Source organism: Psittacula echo (genome assembly GCF_963264785.1).
Source record: "Psittacula echo genome assembly, chromosome: 7".
Taxonomy (NCBI): domain Eukaryota; kingdom Metazoa; phylum Chordata; class Aves; order Psittaciformes; family Psittacidae; genus Psittacula; species Psittacula echo.
In genome coordinates, this window is record NC_137740.1 from 29,324,413 (window position 1) to 29,346,771 (window position 22,359).

A 22,359-nucleotide genomic window follows, 5' to 3' on the forward strand; every position below is an offset into this window, starting at 1 on the left:
CAGGCAACTGAAATGTATTATCGTCCTACCTTGATATAGTGATCAATTCTCTCAACTGAGGTAAAGCGAGCTTCTGTCTCTGAAGCAAGTCTGACTGTAAACTGGAATAACCCTGTTAACTGTAGTGATTGGACAAAACAAAGACAAATTTAGAGAGCTGTGATTTATTATTCAATTAAGAGATTAACCTAATGGATGGTGCTGCCAGCAGGACTAGGGAAGTGATCATCCCGCCCATACTCGGCACTGGTAAGGCTGCACCTCAAATCCTGTGCTCAGCTCCGGGCTCCTCACTACAAGACAAACATTTAGGTGCTGAAGCATGCCCAAAGAAGGGCAACAGAGCTGGTGAAGAGTCTGAGTACAAGTCTTACAAGGAGCAGCTGAGGGAACTGAGGCTGTTCAGCATGGAGAAGGCTCAGGGGGGAACTTATCAATCTCTACAACTACCTGAAAGGAGGGGGCAGTGAGGCGGGGGTTGGTGTCTTTTCCGAAGTAACAAGCAATAGGACAAGAGAAAATGGCCTCGAGTTGCACCTGGGAAGTTTAGATTGGGTATCAGGAAAATTTCTTCACCAAAATAGTTGTCAAGCACTGGAACAGGCTGCCCAGGGAGATGATGGAGTAATCATCCCTGAAGGTATTTAAGACGTGGATGTGGCACTGAGGGACACGGTTTAGTGGTGAACATGGCAGCGCTTGGTTAACGGTTGGATTCAATGGTCTTAAAGATCTTTTCCAACCTAAATGATTCTATGATTTTATGATATCTGACACAAGTACTCTTGGCATTGGGCACCATACAGCTAAGGTGCCCAAGGCAAGTTAATTTTACTTCATAGTTAATTTTAGAATAATCATAATTTATTAACCACTTGTAAAGCCAAAAGTTTAGAAAGGTTTCCCACAAGCAACAGTTTCAGGTATTAGTCATCTGCTTTGTAGTTTCACTTTACAACCACCAGGAGACAGAAAAGGCCAAACAACAGCTTTAATTGCAAGTATTCTGAGCCCTAAAGTCTAACCAGCGCACACAGCTGCAATTCTGGATGCTGTTTGCTGTGAAAACATACAGCAGAAAATATATTAAATATATTCAGGTATCAGTCTGGCATATGTCTTTTGTACTATCAACCCAATTTCTGGAAATATCCAGGAAAATTGCAATTTGCAGCATATAAAGAGCCTCAAATGGTTTTCACTTCATCATTTAAAGAAAGGCAGCTCCCAAAAAATAGTCTTAAACATACAGCTCCTCATAATTTGTACTTTGGCTACTAGCAGAAGGTCCGAACTCTGAATTAATTTCCCTTCCATTACTAGAATGGGTAGTAGTACTGTCTTCCATTCTAGTGCATTAAGGAAAGCTTTCAATGATGTGTTACCTTTACTTATTAGCGATAACTACGTATGTGGACATACTCACCTGGACAGCATATGAGATTGCCAGCCCAGCATAGGCAGGAGGAATCTGGCCATGCATTAAGACAATCATAAGGCCAGTGGTTGTGATGAGAGCAATGCTGATAATGTCCAGCCGTACAGCTAGCCAGCGCATTGCACAGCTGAACAGGTAAAATGGTGCCTGATTGTCATCTAGGAGCTCCTGATATCTGAAACAAATACAGGAAAGGTTAGTCGACTTTCACAAGCCTGATGTTCTACAAATAGCAGAGCCACTTAAACCCCTGTTCCAGTACCAGAATTTAGGGTGAGAAGACTAGCCCATCTCTAACAAATTCTCTAACTAGGCTATGAAAGCAGGGTTTACAAACTTTCACAAATCACGTCATATCTATTCAGCTCAAACTTTTGGAAGTCAAATTGCCAAGCTTCTGTGTGTTGAGAGATATTAGTTATTTAGCTTGAATAAGTTTTAAATAGTTTGAGTCAGAGTTATAATATTGTGTGGTTTAGCATGGTATTGGCTTAGCTTTACTTGCTTAGCATGAGTAGCTAGATTTGCTGAAGCCTTGGGATGTGAATCCAATAAGGTATTAGAAAACCCCAGACCAAAAAAATCATCATTGGACTAGAAAGGCACAGGTGTGCACACATGCAAGGAAATCAAAAGGGATACTCATTGGCTCACTGGAGCTACTCTCTGTGAAGAGACTTCAGTCTTAGCAGTTAAAGTCTTGGGTTATGTGTGTGCGATTCCTTGAATGGTGTATGAATGCTCAGGCAGCAACTTCTCCCCAACACTGTGTACAACAACGAACTACACTGGGATGATCCAAAATTCAGGGATATTACACATACTTTCATAACTTCACCTATGCAAGACGTTCCAGAGGGTGCTCTGGAATGGCTATAAGTTACTCCACAGGCAACAGCAGTAGAGCTTCGGAATATGCACAGAATGTGTTATTTTATACATAAGTGTATAAAAGTTACAGTAAGTTTTGACACGATTAGTGACGATTAGTGACGCTAATTAAAACACATCGATAACTACTTTATTTACAATCCTGACACTGCAGAGCTGAGAAGGTATATTTAAAGGGAGACACTTGAGACATTCACAAAGCCAATAACTAGATTTTCTGATCATCCAACTCAGTTTTACACCAACCACTGTTGCACAGTGTGAGCAGTGCCTTAGCACTCTAGCACCAGCAATGCTAAGGGAGGAGTGCTATTTGCACCTCCACAGCTTCTTATCTAAACTGGTGTAGCAATGTTTTTCCAGATCTTCTGTGGCAATTATCCCTGTACTCCAACACTGTTGGTCTCATGACCTTGCACCTGCAAAACCCTGATAATTGTTATGGCAGGTTCTCATGAGCAGCTACCACTCACTTGGAGAAATGTTTCACTTTCCCTCACTAACATTTGCTTTGCAGATTTTAGTTTATACTAGGAGAAAACAAGCATAGTGCACAAGGCAGCTAACAATCACTTAAATACTTGATAAGTACTATCTAATTATACATGTGCACAGAAACTAACAGTTCATCAACATGCACACTGAGTTTTTGTTAGCATGCTCTAAACTAATGCTAATACCAAAGGAGAAACAACCAGTAGAAAGTATGAGGAGGACCTGACAGGAAGTATACACTACCAGAGAAAAAGTATGGCCAAAAAGTTGTCCTCACCAACATCAATGCCATCTGCTGCACTGCAGAGAACTCCAGAGAAGAGCATTCACATAGGACTCCACCACTGTTCTAGTTGGCTACTGGGGAGTTTTCCCTTACCCTTTCTAATTGTTCTTTTTTATTTTTGACCCTGACAAGTAAATTTCACCTTCTAGGCCAAATTTGCATGCCATCAGCTACAGAATCCATTAATAAATCATTCTGAATGTAAACCTGTTGCACCCTGCTTTGTGCTCCACCACTCTCAGATGAATATCTAGACTGACCTGTGCAGAAATTCCTGTCCTTTGTGGTAGGCATGGATTGTGGAGAGACCCTGGATGCTAGATGTAATATGAGACAGGAATGGAGACTGTGTGATGTTGTCCATACGCTTGAGCTCTCGAATAAAGACTCTGGAAGGAAACCACCATTTTTAAGTGACAAATATAACCACCATATGCCAACCACTACATAAACGCATATATGCTTGAAGAAACCTATGTTCTTACTAATAGGTTAAAGCATCTTTACTTTTAGTCAAAGAAGCTGCACTTACCTAGACACAACATGTAGGACTGTGAACAGGACAATGAGGGGCCCCACGGCCACCAGGAACCAGGGGAAAACTCCAGAAATCATCCCCACACAGAAGAACACAAGGATGACATTCTGAATGAACATTTCTGCTTGAAATGGCAAACGAACATCAACTGGAAGAGATGGAGGGAAAAGAGGAAGATCTTGAGTACAGAAAGCTCAAACAACCTATTCAAAGCAATTCAGTACAGCTGATCATCATCATTAAGGATAGTGATTTCTCATGGTTTAGTCAAATTAAAAATATACATTTTCATCAGGGGTGCTTTTGTCTTCTGAGGTGTTAGTCATCTTTCCAAGTATTCCCATTTGCAGAAATACCAGGGATACAATTCTGACGTAATTACTACTTTGCTGAAAATCAGCTTCACCCTGATACCATTAACTGCTAAGAGTCCATGTGCAGTGTATAGGTACAAAAGCAGCTGCACATTTTCTTCTTTATAAGTTAACAGACAGACTTGAGATCAGGTGCCTTCTAGAATCATAACCTAAGTATGCCCCAATTCTGGCTTCGTCTATTCCAACTACACATTTGGCAACAGATACAGGATACGATCCCCCCAATAAAAAGAGACCAGAGAATATTAAGGAGTTAACTGAGGTCTGAATGTGGGATTTACAGTGCATACAGTGGGAGATACCTTCATCCATGTCTTTGGAAAACCTGTTGAGAATACGCCCAGTGGGTGTAGTGTCAAAGAATTTCATGGGGCTACGCAGAATTCGTCGGAAGAGCTCATCATGGAGCCTTGAGGATGCTCTGAGAGTTCCCTGACAATGCAGAAAACATTGCAGCATTATGAAAGATGTTTGCCTTTCCATCACTGGACCTCCCCGGGCACCAAAACACTCTGCTCATTTTCTTTCTCCAACAATAAGGGGTTTTTTGCCTTGCATTTTGTGCTTCCAACTAGTGGGAGGAAGCTATTAATTTGGGCAAAAGTTTAACAGAAAGCATGGTGCAGCCCCAAGAGTTGACTTACGGAAACCTCACAGTCTGTGATCTGACTTCCTCTGTTTCAAAAGTCAATCTTGGGAGGTGACCAAAAGAATCACGGTGACAGCAATATGTGGAAGGAGGGGGAAGGGATGTGGCGAGGATAAGAAAAATAAGAGCATTGGCACATACCTTTACAAAGACAACACCACGAACAGCCTTCAGGATCAACATAACTGCCATAGACAGTGCATAGATGCCAGCATAGTAATGCATATGAGGGTTATCTTTCATACTGTTGCTTACAACAGTATCATTTCCCAAAGTCACAGTAGTGTTCTGCAGAAAATTCAAGGTTTCAGTGAACAGCTAACACAAGGATTAAGCATGTACACATTACACGTGCTAGAACTTTAGAGTCTTGTGTCCCCTCACACTATATTTGGTATTTCCTTAAGTAAAGTACTTCAGTGATCTTTGAATACTTCAGAAAGTTTCCCTTAGCAGAGATTGCTGACTTGCAGCTTTGTAACCGTTGGCCTTTTTTCTGCAATATATTTGAAAAAACAACCACTATACCTACTTCATCTAATTCCTAATCCCTCATTTCATGCTTCTTTCTTGCATTCTTCTGAACAATGTTGGATACTTTTATACCACCACTCCTAATGCACAGCAACGCTCACCTTGAACACGTTGCATAGTCTTATCCAACACAGTTGTTATTTTCTGCCAGTATGCAATAAATTCTTTACTGTCACACACTTTTTTTTTTATTATTATTTATGTTTAAGGACCTCAATTGTTTATTTTAATATTGTTGGCCATCTGCAATTCATTATTTCTCCTCTGAGATTAGTAACTTGTTTCCCCTTCTTCTCCTCCCCCCAAAATATCTTGCAGTTATATTTGAATCTTTAAAAGCAACAAGACTTGCAATCAAAGCCCCTAGAGTGGGAAAGTCCCAAACACAAAAAGAGAGTAGAAAAACTATTCATCTTACTCCACTGCCTTGCTTGATCCAGAAACTCAGCCACCAATTGCTAAAAGCTGTACTGCCCACATTCAGCACAAACAGCGCCATGATGACAAGGAAAGCAAAAGGACCTCCAGCTGCCTGAATGTAGACACCATAAACAGACCAGGGGACAGAGCCTTTCCCTTTCTCTTCCAACTGGACCAACTGGCCTGTGAAACAAAAGAGGGGGAAGAAAAAGGAGTGAGGAAAAGCAAGCTGTTCCATGAAACTTCTGTAAATTTGTGAACATATGCAAAACTACAGTCATTTTCAGACTGCAGAGTACTTCCAGAAACAAAGACATTACTTAATACATAGAACTCAGTGATTCAAACTGTTATTCAAAAAGTCACATTTCACCTGCAGAATTATTCACATCATGGTATGTTTGAAAAAGCTTCTTCAGCACAGACTTAAACGCTAGGCTGGTATCAGACTCTCTATTGCTTTTTAAGCACTGCTTAAAGTTCAAAATTAACATTAAACACAGGGAATCACAGAATAAATGTCAGACCTTCTAATTCTTCATATATAAATGCCATGTCCTGTCTAAGACTCCATGAGTTCCAGGCTATACACACTGCCCTCTTAGGACAGAAGTGAGATGTGGTCCAAGAGACAGGGTATTACAACTCCTTTGTGCTAATGCTCTGACCAGCAGCAGCCTGACTGAACTTAAACATTGTGCAGGCACACATTTAATGAATGTTCTTTGGCCGCTGCCCATATCCTATCATCCATGTTGAGAGACCATGACGTAAGAAAGCTTTCAAAACCACAGAGGTATATTCATAGTACACTTTGAAAGCAAATATTTTAAGCTTATTGGTGTATAAAATAATTACAGCCAGAAATCTGATTACATAGTTACCCTCTTCCTTCTTTACAACTTTCTCTTTCTTCACAGACCCTGTTTTGGTACTTTTATCCTGGGGTCTTTTCAGTGAACTGTTTGTGTTCTTCTTTATATTAATCTGCAGAAAAACAATGACATTAAACACACCAAAGTACTTTTCTTTGACATTTTCATATTTGAACCCAAACTTCTTACGAGCTGCCACCTAAAGACAAAAGCTTTCAATAGTTTAGCATTCATATCACAGAGGATATTAACTTTGCTGTTATTACAGATGATTGCCAACTCTAGTGTATTAAGTTCTCCTCCTCTCTTAATCTGAACTGCTACCAGTCTGTACTAGTAGCATGCAAGGTTAATTTCCAGAATCAGTGACACGGTGAGCATACAACAGAGAAGAATGAGAGAAAGATATAATTCCCTGTCCCTTTTAAAAATAACTCATAATTTTATTAAGAGGCTTTTTTGCCCCAAACACTCTAGTGCTTCACTAAGGAAAGCTCTCATGAAACATCTGTAAGGATGAAGTCAGGTCAACTTGGTCTTTCAGAAGTCAAATGTCCAAACACTAAACTGCACTTACTGCTCTAAACCCAGCCATTTTCCCACAAATGGAAGTTACGACCTGTTCAGAAACAGTCTACATTAATTGAAAACACCTACATACCATCTTCAGAGTCATCTTCCCACACTTGATGTGAGAAGAAACATCTCACATATGTCAAACCACAGAGAATCTAACTTTACCATCCATTTCTTCTTATCTCATAGGGAATGCAAATGAATGCTCTTTCCATGAGCTAGTCTTTACAGAGAGACAGCAAAGGTCAGTCAAGCATGTAGACTGGAGAAGCTCATGTTAACTATCATTACATTAATCTTAAAATGGCAGAACTACAATCTTAATGCCTCAGGATATGCAGAGTAATGCATGATATTCTATTACTTCTTTCACTGGCATCTCCCAGGAAAAAATTTCACCAAGCACCTTCTGTATCTGTGTATTTACCACAACGCCACCTTTCTAGAAACTTTATTTTTTTAAATGTCTGCAACTTGTAAATAAGGAGCCTCTCATCTCTTCAAAAATAAACTGCTGATGTGCTTCTTAATCTCTCCTTACTAAGAGAAAATACACACAAGACTTAGAGAAGTAAATCATCAAACATAAAGCAGCAAAGTTGCTTACTCCAAAGAATAACTTCAGGAAACAAGCAGGAGAAAGGTGGAAAAAAAATAGATTTCTGATAATTTCAATGCCTGTTCTACTGAATGACTCTTGTTATTCTCTAGATTTACATTTTTTCCACCAACTGGAAAACTTGGAGCACAAGTTCGCATTTACAGTCATTGTTTCATAACACAATGTCAAGAAACAGACACTCCCCCCCTTGCTCCCAGCAAAGCATTTTTCATTACATTCCCAAAACGCCATCACACCTAACTTTTGACAAACTGTGTCACTTTCGTTGTGCCTCAGTCACACCCATGTAAAAAAGAAGTAACAAACCATTAAGAATTTTTTCAGACAAAGGTTTTTCCAGGTCTGTGCTAATTTGGAGACAAATTAAGAAGTGAGGTGTAAAATAAAAGAGACAGGCTTCCTGCTTTGAGCATCACCAGAGGAGATGATACATTACTTTCATGTTCAACTCATGAGCTCATCAGCAGAGTCCTTCTGCTATGCATTCCCTAAACATGAACCATGACTGCAAATACAAAGTGCTAATGAAGCACAGATTGTTCTATGGGAAATCTATTGGTCAGATCAACACATGACTGTGTGAAGCCATTTTCCCATCTTCCAACTACGCCATTTGGTTCATCTCTTCAGACAAGTCAACATTCAGAGCACTTCAAAATAAACAAGTACCTCAATATGGGGTGTTTCTCCCAGCTGTAGGTTATTAAAAATAGTTGCATAGTCCCCATTTAAATTCATCAGTTCCTCATGACTTCCTCGCTCAGTAATGCAGCCTTCCTTCATGAAGATCACTTCATCACAGTCAACAAGATACTGGAGAAAACAGCAGTAAGAACAAGCCTCTATCATTACATCTGACCATCACACTTCCACACAATACTTTTCAGTAATTTACAGGCATCTGCATACAACACAGCTCTTCTTCTGTAACAGACTTCTTAATATTCAAAGGTCCTGCATTGACTAGAGCGCCAAGGTTACTCTCACCCTACACAAATAAAGTTTTTATGTTCCATCAAAGCCAATCCGTTATGGATGACACAATTCAGGATACTTAAACATTGCAAATACTGATATAACCAAGTATCAATATTTCTATGCACAGAAGATGGGGGGGGGAATCTCAGATTACATCAATTCCAATTTACGGATACCAAATCTAAGTGTTTTCTGATGTAACGAAGCTTTGAAGCAAGTTAGCAATAGTGGGATTTTCTTTAGTCAAATACTTCCAGTCCCAATTGGACACCAATCAGCAGTGGTATCAAAGAATTAAATTGTGCTCCAGGCATATTTGCAAACCTAGTTTGTAAACAATGCATCCTATAGGCAGACAGGATCGTGCTGTAACAGCTCAGGGCATAGAAATTTCTGGTATGAAGACAACTGACTACACAATATTTCACGAATTTCAAAGAAAAAGTGAGAGATATAATACCTGAAGCTGATGAGTGATGAAAAGGACAGTCTTTGACTTCAGGTGCTTCTTTATCGCACTGTTAAAAATGTGATTTCCAACATGAGCATCTAAGGCACTAAGGGGGTCATCAAGGATGTAAATGTCCCTGTCACTGTACAGGGCTCGAGCCAGACTGATTCTCTGACGCTGTCCTCCACTCAGGTTAGCCCCTCGTTCACCAATCTGTACAGACACACACCTGTTACTTTATTTCTACAGCACCATGCAACACAGATACTCAGAGTTCAAGAGGTGACTGGGATAAAGCAGTCCATAAGATTTTTATTTATGCATGTATACATGCACACACCCCCATAATATTATATATTGGTTTAATACTATATATATATTCCACTTTAGGTGTCCACTTCTTTGTGAAATGTGTTATACATTTAAACTCATGGTTAGTTTGCTTGAGATGTGGCAGTATTTTGCTTATTTAACTTCTTTTGTATTAACAAATCCATGCATTTTTTCCTCAGCTATTTTAAATCAAGTTCAAATAGGTCCTGTTACGGCATGTAAATTTACAACACAAAAACTCTCAAACATTAACATCTGAGTCAAAAACATGGCACAACTCTCAACAGCCAATGGCCTGCACTGTTAAGTTCAGCTCATGATAGTACATTCCGCTTACATGCATACCAGACCCACGTTCCCCTCACCCCAGTCTAGTCTGCCAAACCAAAACTGCTTTCTCCATCTACTAATTACTATAAGCAAAATTTATACCTCTGTCAGGTCCCCATTTGGAAGTATGGCTAGGTCAGGCCTTAGACAGCAACCATTCAATACCGTATTGTATCTAAAGAACAAATAGATAAATAGTAAGAACACTGGTTTTTACTAGCTGGTACAGCACTATCTCACTTTCTATACTGACAGCAAACATAGCAGCAGCCTAAAACAAATGATCTGCCTTGGATTCCCAGGGGCGAAATTCAGGTAATAATTAATCAACTGCCCAGCAGAAAAGGAGCTGAGGGTGTTCAGCTTGGAGAAAAGGAGGCTCAGGGGGTACCTTCTCACTCTCCAACTACCTGAAAGGAGGTTGTGGCAACACAGGTGTCAGTCTGTTCTCCCAAATGCAAGCAATAGGACAAGAGGAATTAACCTGAAGTTGCCCCAGGGAAGGTTTAGATTGGGCATTCATCAAAAGGATTGTCAAGCATTGGTACAGGCTGCCCAGGAAAGTGGTTAAGTCACCATCCCTGAAAGTATTTAAAAGACGTGGATGTGGCACTGAGGGACATTGTTTAGTGGTAGACTTGGCAGTGCTTGGTTAATGGTTGGACTTGATGTTAAAGATCTTTTCCAACCTAAATCATTCTATGAAGTATTGTGAAGGTTAGGATGCAACTTCTTTCCAGGGATAACTAGCACAGGCCACAGGAAAGGCCTGGCTGGGAAAGAGCCATGGAAGATGCTCTACATTGCAAGCAGCAGTTGCGTTTAAAGAAGAAAAGACCAGGACAGCAACAGCAAATGACGCTGCAGTGCTGCTCCACAGCAGCTGCTAAAAACAGAGGTCAGACAATACTCCAGCATGAGGTACAGCCCTCATTGCAAATGAGCAATGACAGACATGCTGACAGACATACTGACAGCCACAGAGACCACATGCAAGACAGACAGGTTCTTAAATGAGACTTAAAGGAGTCTTAGAGACAGACTCTAAAAGGATACATAGGCTTTAACTGCAGTATATTCTGCATTCAATTTTCTCACATTCGAGCCAAGAATTACTAAGCTTTCACGGAAATCAGCAAACAGTTCTGACAAACCTTTCTTCATCATATTCCTTGCCAAAAAGAATGTTGTCCCGAAGCGTAGCATTGAGAATCCAGGCCTGCTGGGCCACATATGCAAACATTCCACTTACTGCAATGCTACCCTCCAACAGGGTCATCTGAAATTAAAAATAAAACTGTGAAATTACACTATTCCATGTTTAGAATAGACTTTCTTCTACAGACAAATAAGTGAAATAAGAGGAAAGAACAGAAGTAGTCAAAACAGGAATTCTCACCTGTCCTAAAATGGCTGAGATAAGTGAGGTTTTTCCACTCCCCACACTGCCACAAATTCCAACAAGTTTTCCCTAGACAGAAAAAATAATTTATGGTACTCATTCCTTACATATTCCACCCCTTTCAGAATTTGGACTACCTTTTGTACCTCCAAGGGGACAGCTGGACATTAATGACAGCTAAAAAGGGACATAACAGACAAAAAAAACAAGACAGTATTTAAATTCTCAAACAATAAAGGGTAAATATGATCCCACAGTGGACTAAAACCACATCAACTCTCCAGGTAAAAAATTAATGTATTTTAAGATCAGTTTCCCTTTGACAGAGCCTGATACAGGCCCAGAAACTGCTGCACTCAGCCAAAAGCACTAAGGCCGGCCTGAACAGAACTCACCAAGATGCTTTTGAGAGTGGCAAGGGAAAATATAAAGAGGGGAAAGACTGAAAGAAAAGCAGAACTTGGGATATACGGGTCGAGTAAAGCTCCTTGCCTATAAGATACAGTTTACCAACGAACACATACCAAGAAAAGGCTACAGCCCAGTCACTTTGAAGCATTTCTCTGAAATAAAATGGATGGGTTGATACTCACATTAAACAATGAATTAATCAAAACTATTTTTGTTCCTTTTGTGTAAAAAGCGTAAAGCAGACAAAAAGGGTATATAGCCACTTGTATATAAAAAAACCAAAAATGGTATGTAGTCACAGAATACACTGCTGTATTCTCTCTTTGCCTCTTCTCATTTACAAGCCTCTGACAGAAAAATACATTTTCAAGTAACTGCATACTCCTTTTTCAAGGCTATTTTTTAAACTAGCATCCACCTCAAAATTTAAAATTAGGGGTTTTAATAGCTTAAAATAGTTTAAGCTATCTCTCTATTCATATGACTACAGAATACAATTTAACCGTAAATACCCCGATAAATGCATGGAACCTATTACTACAACATCCAACTGCCAAACTGCAAAACTTTTGTATTTGTAGATGTCATGTAGTAAATTCAATGCTTTTTCTTTGGCATTTTACATGCTTTTACCCATCTTAGAATGAGGACTGCAACCACTTTTCAATTCTTAAAAATATGTGCACTTCTAATGTACAAATATTCTCTAAGAAAAAAAAAATTGTATGTTCTTCAATGAAAAGCACTGTTAGGCTCCATTAGAACACCTAATCACCTAAAATGTTCACCTAGAACATAGCTGAAACCCTGCCAAATTATCAAATGGCTGCAGGAATACACCACCTACCAATACCCACTGATAACCCTGTTGCCCTGCTGATTCTTTAAACTAAATGGCTCACGTACTGTAAAGAGAGCTACAAAGAACAAACCCATCAGATCTGAAAGCTATACAACCTGCAGTTGTTTCATAGGCTGCTGGTAAAGATTTAGTTTGCTAAAATGGCACAGCTGTTTACAGCAAGATCAGACTCTGCATCCTGGATACTGCAGTTGCCATGGATATTACAGGAGTGCACAAAAGTAATGTGCTCTCATGCACAAAAATACACAGCTCTCTATTCCAAGGGACTGCTAAAAATGAGGCCTTCTGAAAGCTCAGATTTCCTCTTTTCTTCTCTTACCTTTTCTATCTCCAAGTCAATGTTGTACAGAGTCCTCTGAAGCCGAAGGTTAATTAGGTGGATAATTTTGTTCTCCTCTTCAGGGCTAGGATGGTCATCACTGTCCACTAGAAGATGGCCCTTCTGCTCTGCCAGCACAGCTTGCTGTCCCTCATTCTGTAGCTTCATTTTCTCTTTCTTGCCCTTGGTGACTTTCTTGTCTTTTTTCACTTTGGGGGTCAACTTTGGTGAGCTCTGGACGCTGGCGTGGGAGAATTCCCAAGCCAAGGTAGCATTTTTCACCTCTATCGCGGTGTGAGGATTGGCTGGTTTTTTCTTTATCATATGAACCTCTTCCATTAGAAATAAACTCTGATAGGAGTTGTGAGAGAGGTGTAAAGATGAGACACCTGATCAAGACTGGGAGACAAGCCTATGGCACACTCACGCAGCAAAACACATCAGGCTATATAGTAGGAGGAAGCTGAAGAGCAAAAGGTAGCTCATTAGTGTAAACTAACTCCAGGCCTGCTAGATGGCCGGGGCATTCCTGGATGTGGTGGAAACACTTTGACACACAGATTTTTACAGAACTGCAATACTCTGGATGTGGTACAAAAGAGGCTTATTCTTTTAACACTGTTTGCAACTGCAGCTCTGTAACTTCCAGATTAAAGCCATGAGTAGAATACATCAGTTGGTAAGGAGAGGTCGCTTTGGGGGAAAGTGACTGACTTGTCCTGCACACCAACTCATTACAGAAGGAGACAGAATGACTTTTAACTTCAGCCTTTACCCTTCAACTTTTCTGCTGGGAAAAAGTCATCCCACACAAATTTAGCCGACCTATCTATCGTAGGCTGCTTGACAGTAAGTAGTAAGCTATCAAGTTCACTGTATCACTTTTTCCACCACATCCATCAGTATTTACAATCACCACAGATTAGGAAGATATTTTTAACAGTTTAATAATAAGAAAAAAAAGTGTTTTCCACTTACATAATTTATGTTTTGAGCAAAGAAGCCCTTTGTGAAGACTTCTCAATTCTCAGCCTTAATCTTGCAATTGTTATGCCCAAATCGTACATTGGCAAAAAAACCTTATACTCATGTACAGAGCCAAGAAGTCAATTACATTCTTACTATGATGTTAAGAGTATCCCCACCTTTTGTTACACTCCCTGCACAGATTGCACTTTTTATAGTCAAACTGGGAGATATTACAATTTCCCTTTCTTCTCTTCTCCTCCCCCTAAACTCCCTTCAATGCATTTGGATTTAAAAAAGCCTGATTTCGCATAACCCAGATGATGAAACAAAAATGTTCAAAAGCAATGGTATTTCAAAACTTTTCTGCAGATCCCAATCTCCTCACACCCATACATGTTTCATGACTGCATTACAGAGGATCCACCTCTTTGTCAACGCTTGTGGAATCCTGTTTGGAAATTTCTGCAGTGTCTTCAAAGGAGAAGCCAAAATAAAGGCCTGTCCTCTGAATTCATATTGAAGTACCCACAACATATTCACTCCACAGGGACTGAAGGAGAAGATTGCTTAGATACGGGTTTTAATTTTCTGCCATAGATTCTGTTTTGTCAGATAGCAACTGCATTCTATTCACAGAGTGGAGTTTCAGTCACTTTAATCTGGTCTGGAAACACAAAACCTCCGTTTTTCATGACAACAAATAAAACTTTACTAGTTTGTGCAAAGCTCCCTACATAATACTTGGCATTTCCAAAAGGAATTTCATTAGCAAAACACAAAATTTCACTGGAGACATGTTGCACTGTCTTTTCATGCAGATGGTCTTAAAAGGGAGTTTAAGAATTACTATATTGAGAGCCATTTGGTCTTGTATTCTATCTCCCACAGTGGCTAACACAAAAATCCTATAATCATTAAATATTTTCCTTCCCTCACTAGCATCATCTTAAATTTATAATATTTCTTCACTAGATTTGTATCTGTTTTGCAGAATCCAATAATGTGGAATTCTAAGTGTAGAGAAAATGAACATAGCCTTCCAAGTCTTCCCTTAACTTCTATTATACACATAGAACACTCCACACTTATAGTTAAAACTGCAAGCCAAATGACTGCTTACCTTAAATCTGTCAACAGAAACAGACGCCTCAGACAGGGATTTCACTGAGAAAGGTGTTACTTTTAGAGCAAAAGTCATTGAATTAAAGACAGTGACCACTGTGAATGCCTAAAAATGAGACAAGCAAGAGAATCACATTCGGATGCAATATACTAACAACTCCAACCTTCTAAAAGGTGAAATATCACAGCAGCAATCCAAAGCCACGAAAAAGGACCACAGTCCAAGAATAATCGTTTAAATTTTCCATATATTATCAAATGGCAGAGAACAGAAGATCTACCCAACTCTTTCTCCTGTGCTTTGTAACAGACCAAGAGAGACATCTTCTGTATTTGGGTTTGGAAGTCTTTTGAAAGCAGCAGCTAGCAAATTCTGCACTAGGCTATTACTTGAGAAGACCCAAGCTCAAACCTTGTTGCAAGACATTTGTGCTGTTTGTATCCAAGCACACTGTAAATCAGAAACATCCAGTAACTCAAATGCCATGAATAGCAAACATGAGTGCTCATTTGCCTTCAGTTCCAGACCTGTTCCAGGAAGTCAGGACTGAAAAAGCACTGAGAAGTTTTTGTGCACAGTATCAGACTGCATTTGCTGCTGTCACACCCATCAGCTGCTCATTTTTGTGAGAAAGGCTACAGCCTGGCTATACAAGCACAGTCACAAAGCAAAGAACATGATGAAGAGAAATGGTTTGTAGCAACATTGTAAAGAATATTTTCAACACTACAGCAAGTTACCTGAGCTGCTGTAAGGTCGTAGCCAAGGATCATGTGGACAGAAAAGGTCACCACACTGGCAATGACTACAACTATGGGAGCCACACCCACAGTGATGCTCTGGAAGTAGCCTGCACGCTCCAAGATTTTACGTTCTTCCTCACGAATTTCTAGAAATATATATTTACATTTGAAGTACTATTTGGGGGGTACATACACAACAGACACTACTAGAGCACTATAAACACTGAGTAAGAGGCCTAACTCTATGCTTTAGCACTTATATATCACACTATATACCATCTCATCTAAAGACCACAGTTACAGAGGAACAAACTATAATGGTCTGTAAATCTCCATGAGGATAGATACCTAATTTTAAATTTAAAAATGGATCAGCCAGCACATTTATGAAATGATAAAAAAACAAACAAAAATTGAAAAATTAAGATTAGTGCCAAGCCACAGTCATATTTATGCTAGAAGGTGAAACTTTAGAAACAGGTCTGTTTGTCCAAACCATCATGCATAACAAATAGGAAGTCTTAAGGATGAAAGTGTTGTTATTACATTGTATATACGTCAACATCTATGGTACTAAGCAAGGAAACACCAAGCTATTAAGCAATGGGGTGCCTGCCCAAAAAGAAACATTTACACATTGTATGAACTCACTTTGAACATTCTGAGAAAACGGTTTGACCCAGGCATACATTTTAATGAACTTAATGTAATTAAGGACTTCATTCATCTTCTGCACACGCTCATCTGTTGTTGATACACATTTTCTTCTGAAATAAGCTGTGAGGCGCGAAACAAACATCTGAAACAAAAGGCAACACCATGCAACATTAGTGGCAACTCAGAAAGAGTAAGTATGCTCAACTCATCCTAATTACCAGAGAAGGCCAATTTTGAATCTGAAAAAGGGATTCAAGGATGGGGCAAAGCAACTGTTGTTCTAATATAGAAGTCAGGCTGCAAATACCATTCCCCATCTGCACTGAGCACTGGATTCATGATAATAAGCTTAAACAAAAACAAAATTTGTGAAAATAAAAGTGTGTACTTTTACCAACGTTGAATATTTCTGAAGCACAAAGACTATAAAAACATTAACCTAAAGACACACCATGTTGACCCTCATAGCAAATGAATAGCAGAACCCAATTTACCCAGCCTTTTAACCTGGTCCTTTAAGGCAAAAGAGCAAGCTAGACTTTGCGAGCCATATCAACTTCTACCCTATGCCAATGCTATGAAGGTGGTAAGACAGTTTTAGCATTTTTACCAAACCAATCTAAAAATAAGCAGCCGTTCACATGTTTCTAAGGTTTTGCCACTCTTACATCCCTGGTCTGAAATTCAAAACCAACAAACTAATTTTGGAAGTTTTCAGCTCCTTGCCCTTCTTCATACTCCTACAATCTCTTTGAATCCCCATCAATACAGAAGGACTGCTGAAAAGAACTGGGAAAGATAACCAAACTCCGCTCTTCATTCCCCTATTATAAAATATTATTCCCATTATTTTAATTCTCACTGCTGGCCAGATAAAATGGACCAAAGTGGACACCACAACATTCAGCCTCCACGCTTTGAAGATTTGTGTAATTTTAATAATGAATACATTGATACATCTTCAGCAGCTTTACATGACATCTTAGAGGCAAGAAGATTTTGGCTTGAACTAGACTATCTCAGTGCTCATCAGAAGTAGAGGCAGGATTGAGAACATACTCCCCCAGATACAGTGCTTTTCAACACCATTTATTGAAGAGCGATGCGCTCACGCAACACTGAGCTCCTGTACACAAGCTGGAGGCCTTGTGTCTTTCCAACCTTTACCACAAGCACCTCAGCTTTTTGCAATTTGATTTAGCTGTGCATCTATACATCTCAGTCAGATCTATGAGGTTTCCTATCTCTACTTTCTAATTTATTTTGAGCTTCCTGTTTCCAAATTTCTGCTTCACATATCTTTAGAAACACCTTCAATAATACTTTTGATGACATGCAGCACCATAAATGGGCTACATCTAGCACATTTCAACACCTCCTATTCAGAACTATAGATATGTCTGACCTAATAAAAATGAAGTAAGTCTTAATTCTTTACAACTCACCATTGCTGGGTAGAAAAGGATGAAGACAGCAGAGCCCAAGAAGCCTGTTGGACCCAGAATAATCACATTATAAACCATTCCTAAGATGGCCACAATAGGGCCCCCAGCCAACAAACTGCCAACTGCTGCAGCTTCAAACATCCTTTGACCATCATTGGAACACACATTTATGAGCTGAAAAATATACATAACAGATCATTTAGATTTAAGGCACAGCTCATTCTCAAAAGAATGTATCACACACCCCTTTTCACACTGCAGTTTCCAAAATGACACTCCAGCTTACCTCTCCAAGAGACTTCTCCTTGATGTTCTTCAGCTTAAGAATTTTCTTAAATGCCATTGTCAAGACAGCTCCACGCAGTCTAACCCCCGTGCGGTAATTCAAAGCCCAGGTTAGTGCAAGGGACCAAGATCGCACCACTTCTGTCATAAAGATGCCAAAAACTAAGAACAAGCTGTACTGCAGGTTGGACTCATTCTGTTGGGTATACTCCAGAAGATGTTTCACAACGAACGCCTACAGGAAGAAATGCAAGCTTGCATGAACACCCAATCATCCCAGAAGACCATGCAACAACTTTATGTTAAGTTAGAAATAAGTAGGCTACTTTGCTTTTAAAAGAGCCATTTGAAATAGAAAGCGTCTTCTTTCTAGAAGTAAAAGGTGTCAATACAAAGCCCTGCTGAGAGCCAAGCACTGAGTCAAATTTAGTAAGTAAACAGAGTTTAATTTGGAATCATATTCCTCGCAGCACGCTTCTAATCCTCTGTGTCTTCTAACTTAACATAAATCTGTCTGTCAGCTGAAAGCAATGCATTATCATATAGAAGAGTTTTAAAATATAGTCACTACTTATACATCTGCGCACATTAAGAAACATTCCTTTATGTGACATTAAGACCTTTCTTATTTTATCTTTGGCTTGCTTCAAACGTGCTTATTTGATAAAAAGGAACAATGTACCTACAGTTGTAGAGGGGAAGAGTGAGAAGGACATTTGCAAACTATTCCTGGAAATAAACATCAGCAGTTTAATAGTAAAGAAAAAAACAAGCAGAAAGCACAAGGTATGCAATGCCACAAATCATTAGGGATGGGGAGAAATAAAAAAAAAATTAAAAAAAAAAAAAATTAACCATTTGATCCCTCCCCATACCCTCTCCCCCCGAAAACATAAACACTTTACCTCAGGAATCACATTTCAAACATCACCTGCAGAAAGAAGACAGCCCCCAGAACCACCGATTCCCACCTCCAGCTCTTTGTGGTCCAACAGCACAACAAAACATCATACAACTCAATCACCAGCAATACTAATTAAATACTATTGACTGCGAAACAATAGGCTTTTATTTGAAATAAAGTGTCATCTTAAATGGTAACATCTCAAAAACACTGTACAACAGGTAGAGCATTGTATAAACATACAATCTGCACATACAGGATAATTATAAAGGACTAACATCTAACAGTCTTAGCCTCTAACATAAGCTAGATTTGAAACTACACACAAATTATAAAGATACAAAAACAGAATAGTATTTGTTCATGAAGTCCAAAAGAAGTCAAACTTGCAGGTGCCAGCAGAGGAGGCTTCTGAGGCTGCACAAATTCTGAAATCTGGTTTAAAAAGTATACTACAATAAGGCTCCACAAAGAGCAAAATATTTCCTAGAGAGCTTTTCAACAAATGATGCTTTAAGATACTGGTGCTTTTGATATGCTAGTACAAAGCAGAGTTACCTTTGCCTTCAATAAAAAGCAACAAAAAAAAAATAATCTGAAACCAAAGAAAATATTTGAGAAGCCTTTCATATAATAGTCCGTAGGAGTCCTCTTGGCTAAACCAGGTTTTGCAAATAAGAGTTCTGTATAGGTTGAAGAGAGAGGAAAAAAACCAAAACCCCACTATTTCAAGCAAAGGTATTGATAAGCTATAGCCCAGCACCAAATAACAGAAAAAAAAAATGGAGATCAAATTCATCTGTTCTGAGGAAAGTAAGTCTGCACATCAGAACCAAGGAAACATGCTGTAAATAATTTTGCTCTTTCTTTTTCACAGTTGTGAATTAAAGCCAGATGTCCACCAGGTTCTAGAATGGCCAGAGAAAATTTACATACTAATCCATGAACAAATGTGAAGAGCTCACATTCACAGATCTATTGCATTTCAACTTTCTCCTTAATTGGATTTAGTTTTACATCATGTGTTTGGACCACAACTGCATACAGTTGGTTTGTAGTTACTAAGGAGATTACTGACTTCTTTTTCCAGTATTCAATCCAACATATGCAACCGAGTCACTGAGCAACTGGGGTAAAAATCCCCCTTTCGTCACGAGCTGCAACTCAGCATGGTCGCAGAGCATTTTCTCGCACACCACAGCATTGCTGAAAGTCTCCAAGAGAGGATGTATAAAGATAGCAGATGTTTCCTGGGGTCTCATTCCTCCCAAAACTTTTTAGTGCAATCTTTCAGCACTATGTTATAGATTCAGCATCTCCCGTGATGAAATAGAGACCAGCTTACATTATACCCCCATTATTTTTTTTTTCCCAGAAGAAAGAAAAGAGGAAACAGCAGATTAAAGAATCTTGAAAAGGGAGAGGAAAAAGTCACACATCATTAACATTTGCATCTGAACACACACTATTTGAAATCAAACTAGTTTAATGACAAGAAACCAGCATAAAATTCTTTACAAAACAAAGTTACAGTACAAAACTAAAACTCAAGCTAATGGGAAAAAAGGAACTCCTGTGACTATTACTGTAGTAGTTGGTACTAGCTGCTTGGCTGTCTTAAGCATTCCCATTGAATAAACATTACCTTACCTTTCCTCTTGGCGTTGGCTCTGCCCAGCAGGACTGTCTCATTCTGACGCAGAAAACAGCCATCCTGAAAATTCTGAAGAACAGCTTCTGTCACTGGTCCCACTGCAGTGCTGGCATCCCTGCTGCAGCCAGCATGCAACAGCATGGGGCAGGCTGCAACTGGAGCCAACTGGGAAATTGGGAAACTTACCTCCAATAGCTTACCACTCCCCCCTCCAATAACTGACCAAACTGTCAAGCTGTACTCCACTAAGATAGCAAGTTTCCCCATCTCCCAAACAGGAAGAATAGCTCTGAACGGGTACATTGTTCAGACCTGAAGTTAAACTGATTATGTTTAGTAATCAAAAAACTTCTTTACTCCTCAACAGGAACTCAAAAGTTTAGGTAGCTGATCAAATGACAGCAAATATTCACTGGAGATAAATAGTATCTCACCTATTCTAGCACATTCTGATGGTTATTACAAGGCATTCTGACACATGCAGCTGTCTCACCAAGTTACGGGTTTGGATATTGTGCCAGATGCAGAATCGACCAAAATAAATAAAAAATAAAATAAAAATTAAAAATAAAAAAAAAAAAAGGACCCTTGAAGGATCTATCCATTATAAAAAAAACACATCAGAAAAACCCAAACACACAGGAAGTCTGCCACAACTCCTTTCCACTTATAACCATCACAATGCTCATTAGCAAAGCGGCAAAGCCACAGCTGTTGGCTGGCACTTCAAGGTCACAGACTTTTAATTAAAATTTTTGAAGTTCAATAGTGTTTAACTCCATTTTTATAGTTTTCACCAATATAGATTTTCACCAATATGGAAGCAAGTCAAGTGCTTTCCCTGATCTCCCTTTTCAGGTGACTGAAAGGGTGTAACAGTACAAGAAGCACTGATACTTCTCAGGAGACAGCACAGGCATACCTATGAGGCATGCAATTTTTAAAAACAGGGAGGAGGGATGGTAAAGACTTTTTTTTCATGCCAAATGATGGAACCAAAAGGGAATTGTTCCTCAGTCAGAGAAATTAATAAGGTTCCCTGTAAATGGGCAAATGTCTATAGATAATTTTAAATTACCCAAAATCAAGCACCAATTGCAGCAGTAGCCCCCAGCTTAACCAAGTAGGTTGTTTTGCTCCTTCCCCTCCTCATCTCTCTCATTCAGCAATTGGCTGAGATAAATTGAGGTAAATTACACTACGGAAATCAGGGGCAACCCTGCTGCAAGTTCTTTTCTAAAGATAAAAGCAGCTACTAAAGCCCTGTAGTGAAACAATGACAGAAGCTCTTCTTGGGGAAAGCTAGTGCTGTTAAAACCTTAATTGTGATTTGTGTTAATTATCAAAGTACATTCACATATTTCATAATCCAAGGTACTACAAGTTATTACCAATAACACCACAAAAACATTTATTGTTATTCACGTTATATGAAACAAGGCAAACTTTAAAAAGTCTTAAAAAGCAGAACATTTTGATAAGACATTTAAAAGCAGGAGAACATTTTAAAAATACATTTCACCTAACAGTGCACCCAAGTGTACTTACCCAAGATATGAACCTTCAGCTTACCAGCACACTGAAACATGTACTACTAGCAGTAATACTGCTCCTACTCCTCAAGGGAAATGTGTAGAGAATAAATTTAGTCAAGATTTCAACTGTAAATCTGCACAGCACGTGCAACAAACAGGTGACAAAAAAATGGTGTGAATGTCAAATCCCATATGTTGTTATCTTCAGTACGACCCACAGCAAGCAGCAGCAGTTCCTAGAGGCAGTAACATGC

At 39.2% G+C, this 22,359-nt stretch overlaps 1 protein-coding gene across 8 annotated transcripts in view; it reads right to left on the minus strand.

Moving 5' to 3' along the window:
* The window catches only part of ABCC5 (ATP binding cassette subfamily C member 5), a 52,750-nt gene that overhangs the window by 11,585 nt on the left and 18,806 nt on the right, over positions 1–22,359 (minus strand). For 6 of the 8 annotated variants that reach the window (XM_080624342.1, XM_080624346.1, XM_080624340.1 and 3 more), the window contains exons 6-24: positions 18,014–18,247; positions 17,728–17,901; positions 16,277–16,424; positions 15,623–15,771; positions 14,880–14,987; positions 12,791–13,141; positions 11,193–11,264; positions 10,948–11,072; positions 9,896–9,968; positions 9,140–9,343; positions 8,371–8,514; positions 6,513–6,615; positions 5,627–5,811; positions 4,816–4,962; positions 4,328–4,457; positions 3,643–3,796; positions 3,371–3,499; positions 1,427–1,613; positions 30–119 (exon numbers count right to left, since the gene is read on the minus strand). In XM_080624342.1, coding sequence (XP_080480468.1) covers positions 30–119; positions 1,427–1,613; positions 3,371–3,499; positions 3,643–3,796; positions 4,328–4,457; positions 4,816–4,962; positions 5,627–5,811; positions 6,513–6,615; positions 8,371–8,514; positions 9,140–9,343; positions 9,896–9,968; positions 10,948–11,072; positions 11,193–11,264; positions 12,791–13,141; positions 14,880–14,987; positions 15,623–15,771; positions 16,277–16,424; positions 17,728–17,901; positions 18,014–18,247 — 2,907 coding nt within the window. The remainder of the gene's footprint in view (positions 1–29; positions 120–1,426; positions 1,614–3,370; positions 3,500–3,642; positions 3,797–4,327; positions 4,458–4,815; positions 4,963–5,626; positions 5,812–6,512; positions 6,616–8,370; positions 8,515–9,139; positions 9,344–9,895; positions 9,969–10,947; positions 11,073–11,192; positions 11,265–12,790; positions 13,142–14,879; positions 14,988–15,622; positions 15,772–16,276; positions 16,425–17,727; positions 17,902–18,013; positions 18,248–22,359) is intronic. The other 2 variants (XM_080624345.1, XM_080624347.1) reach the window with 2 other exon arrangements.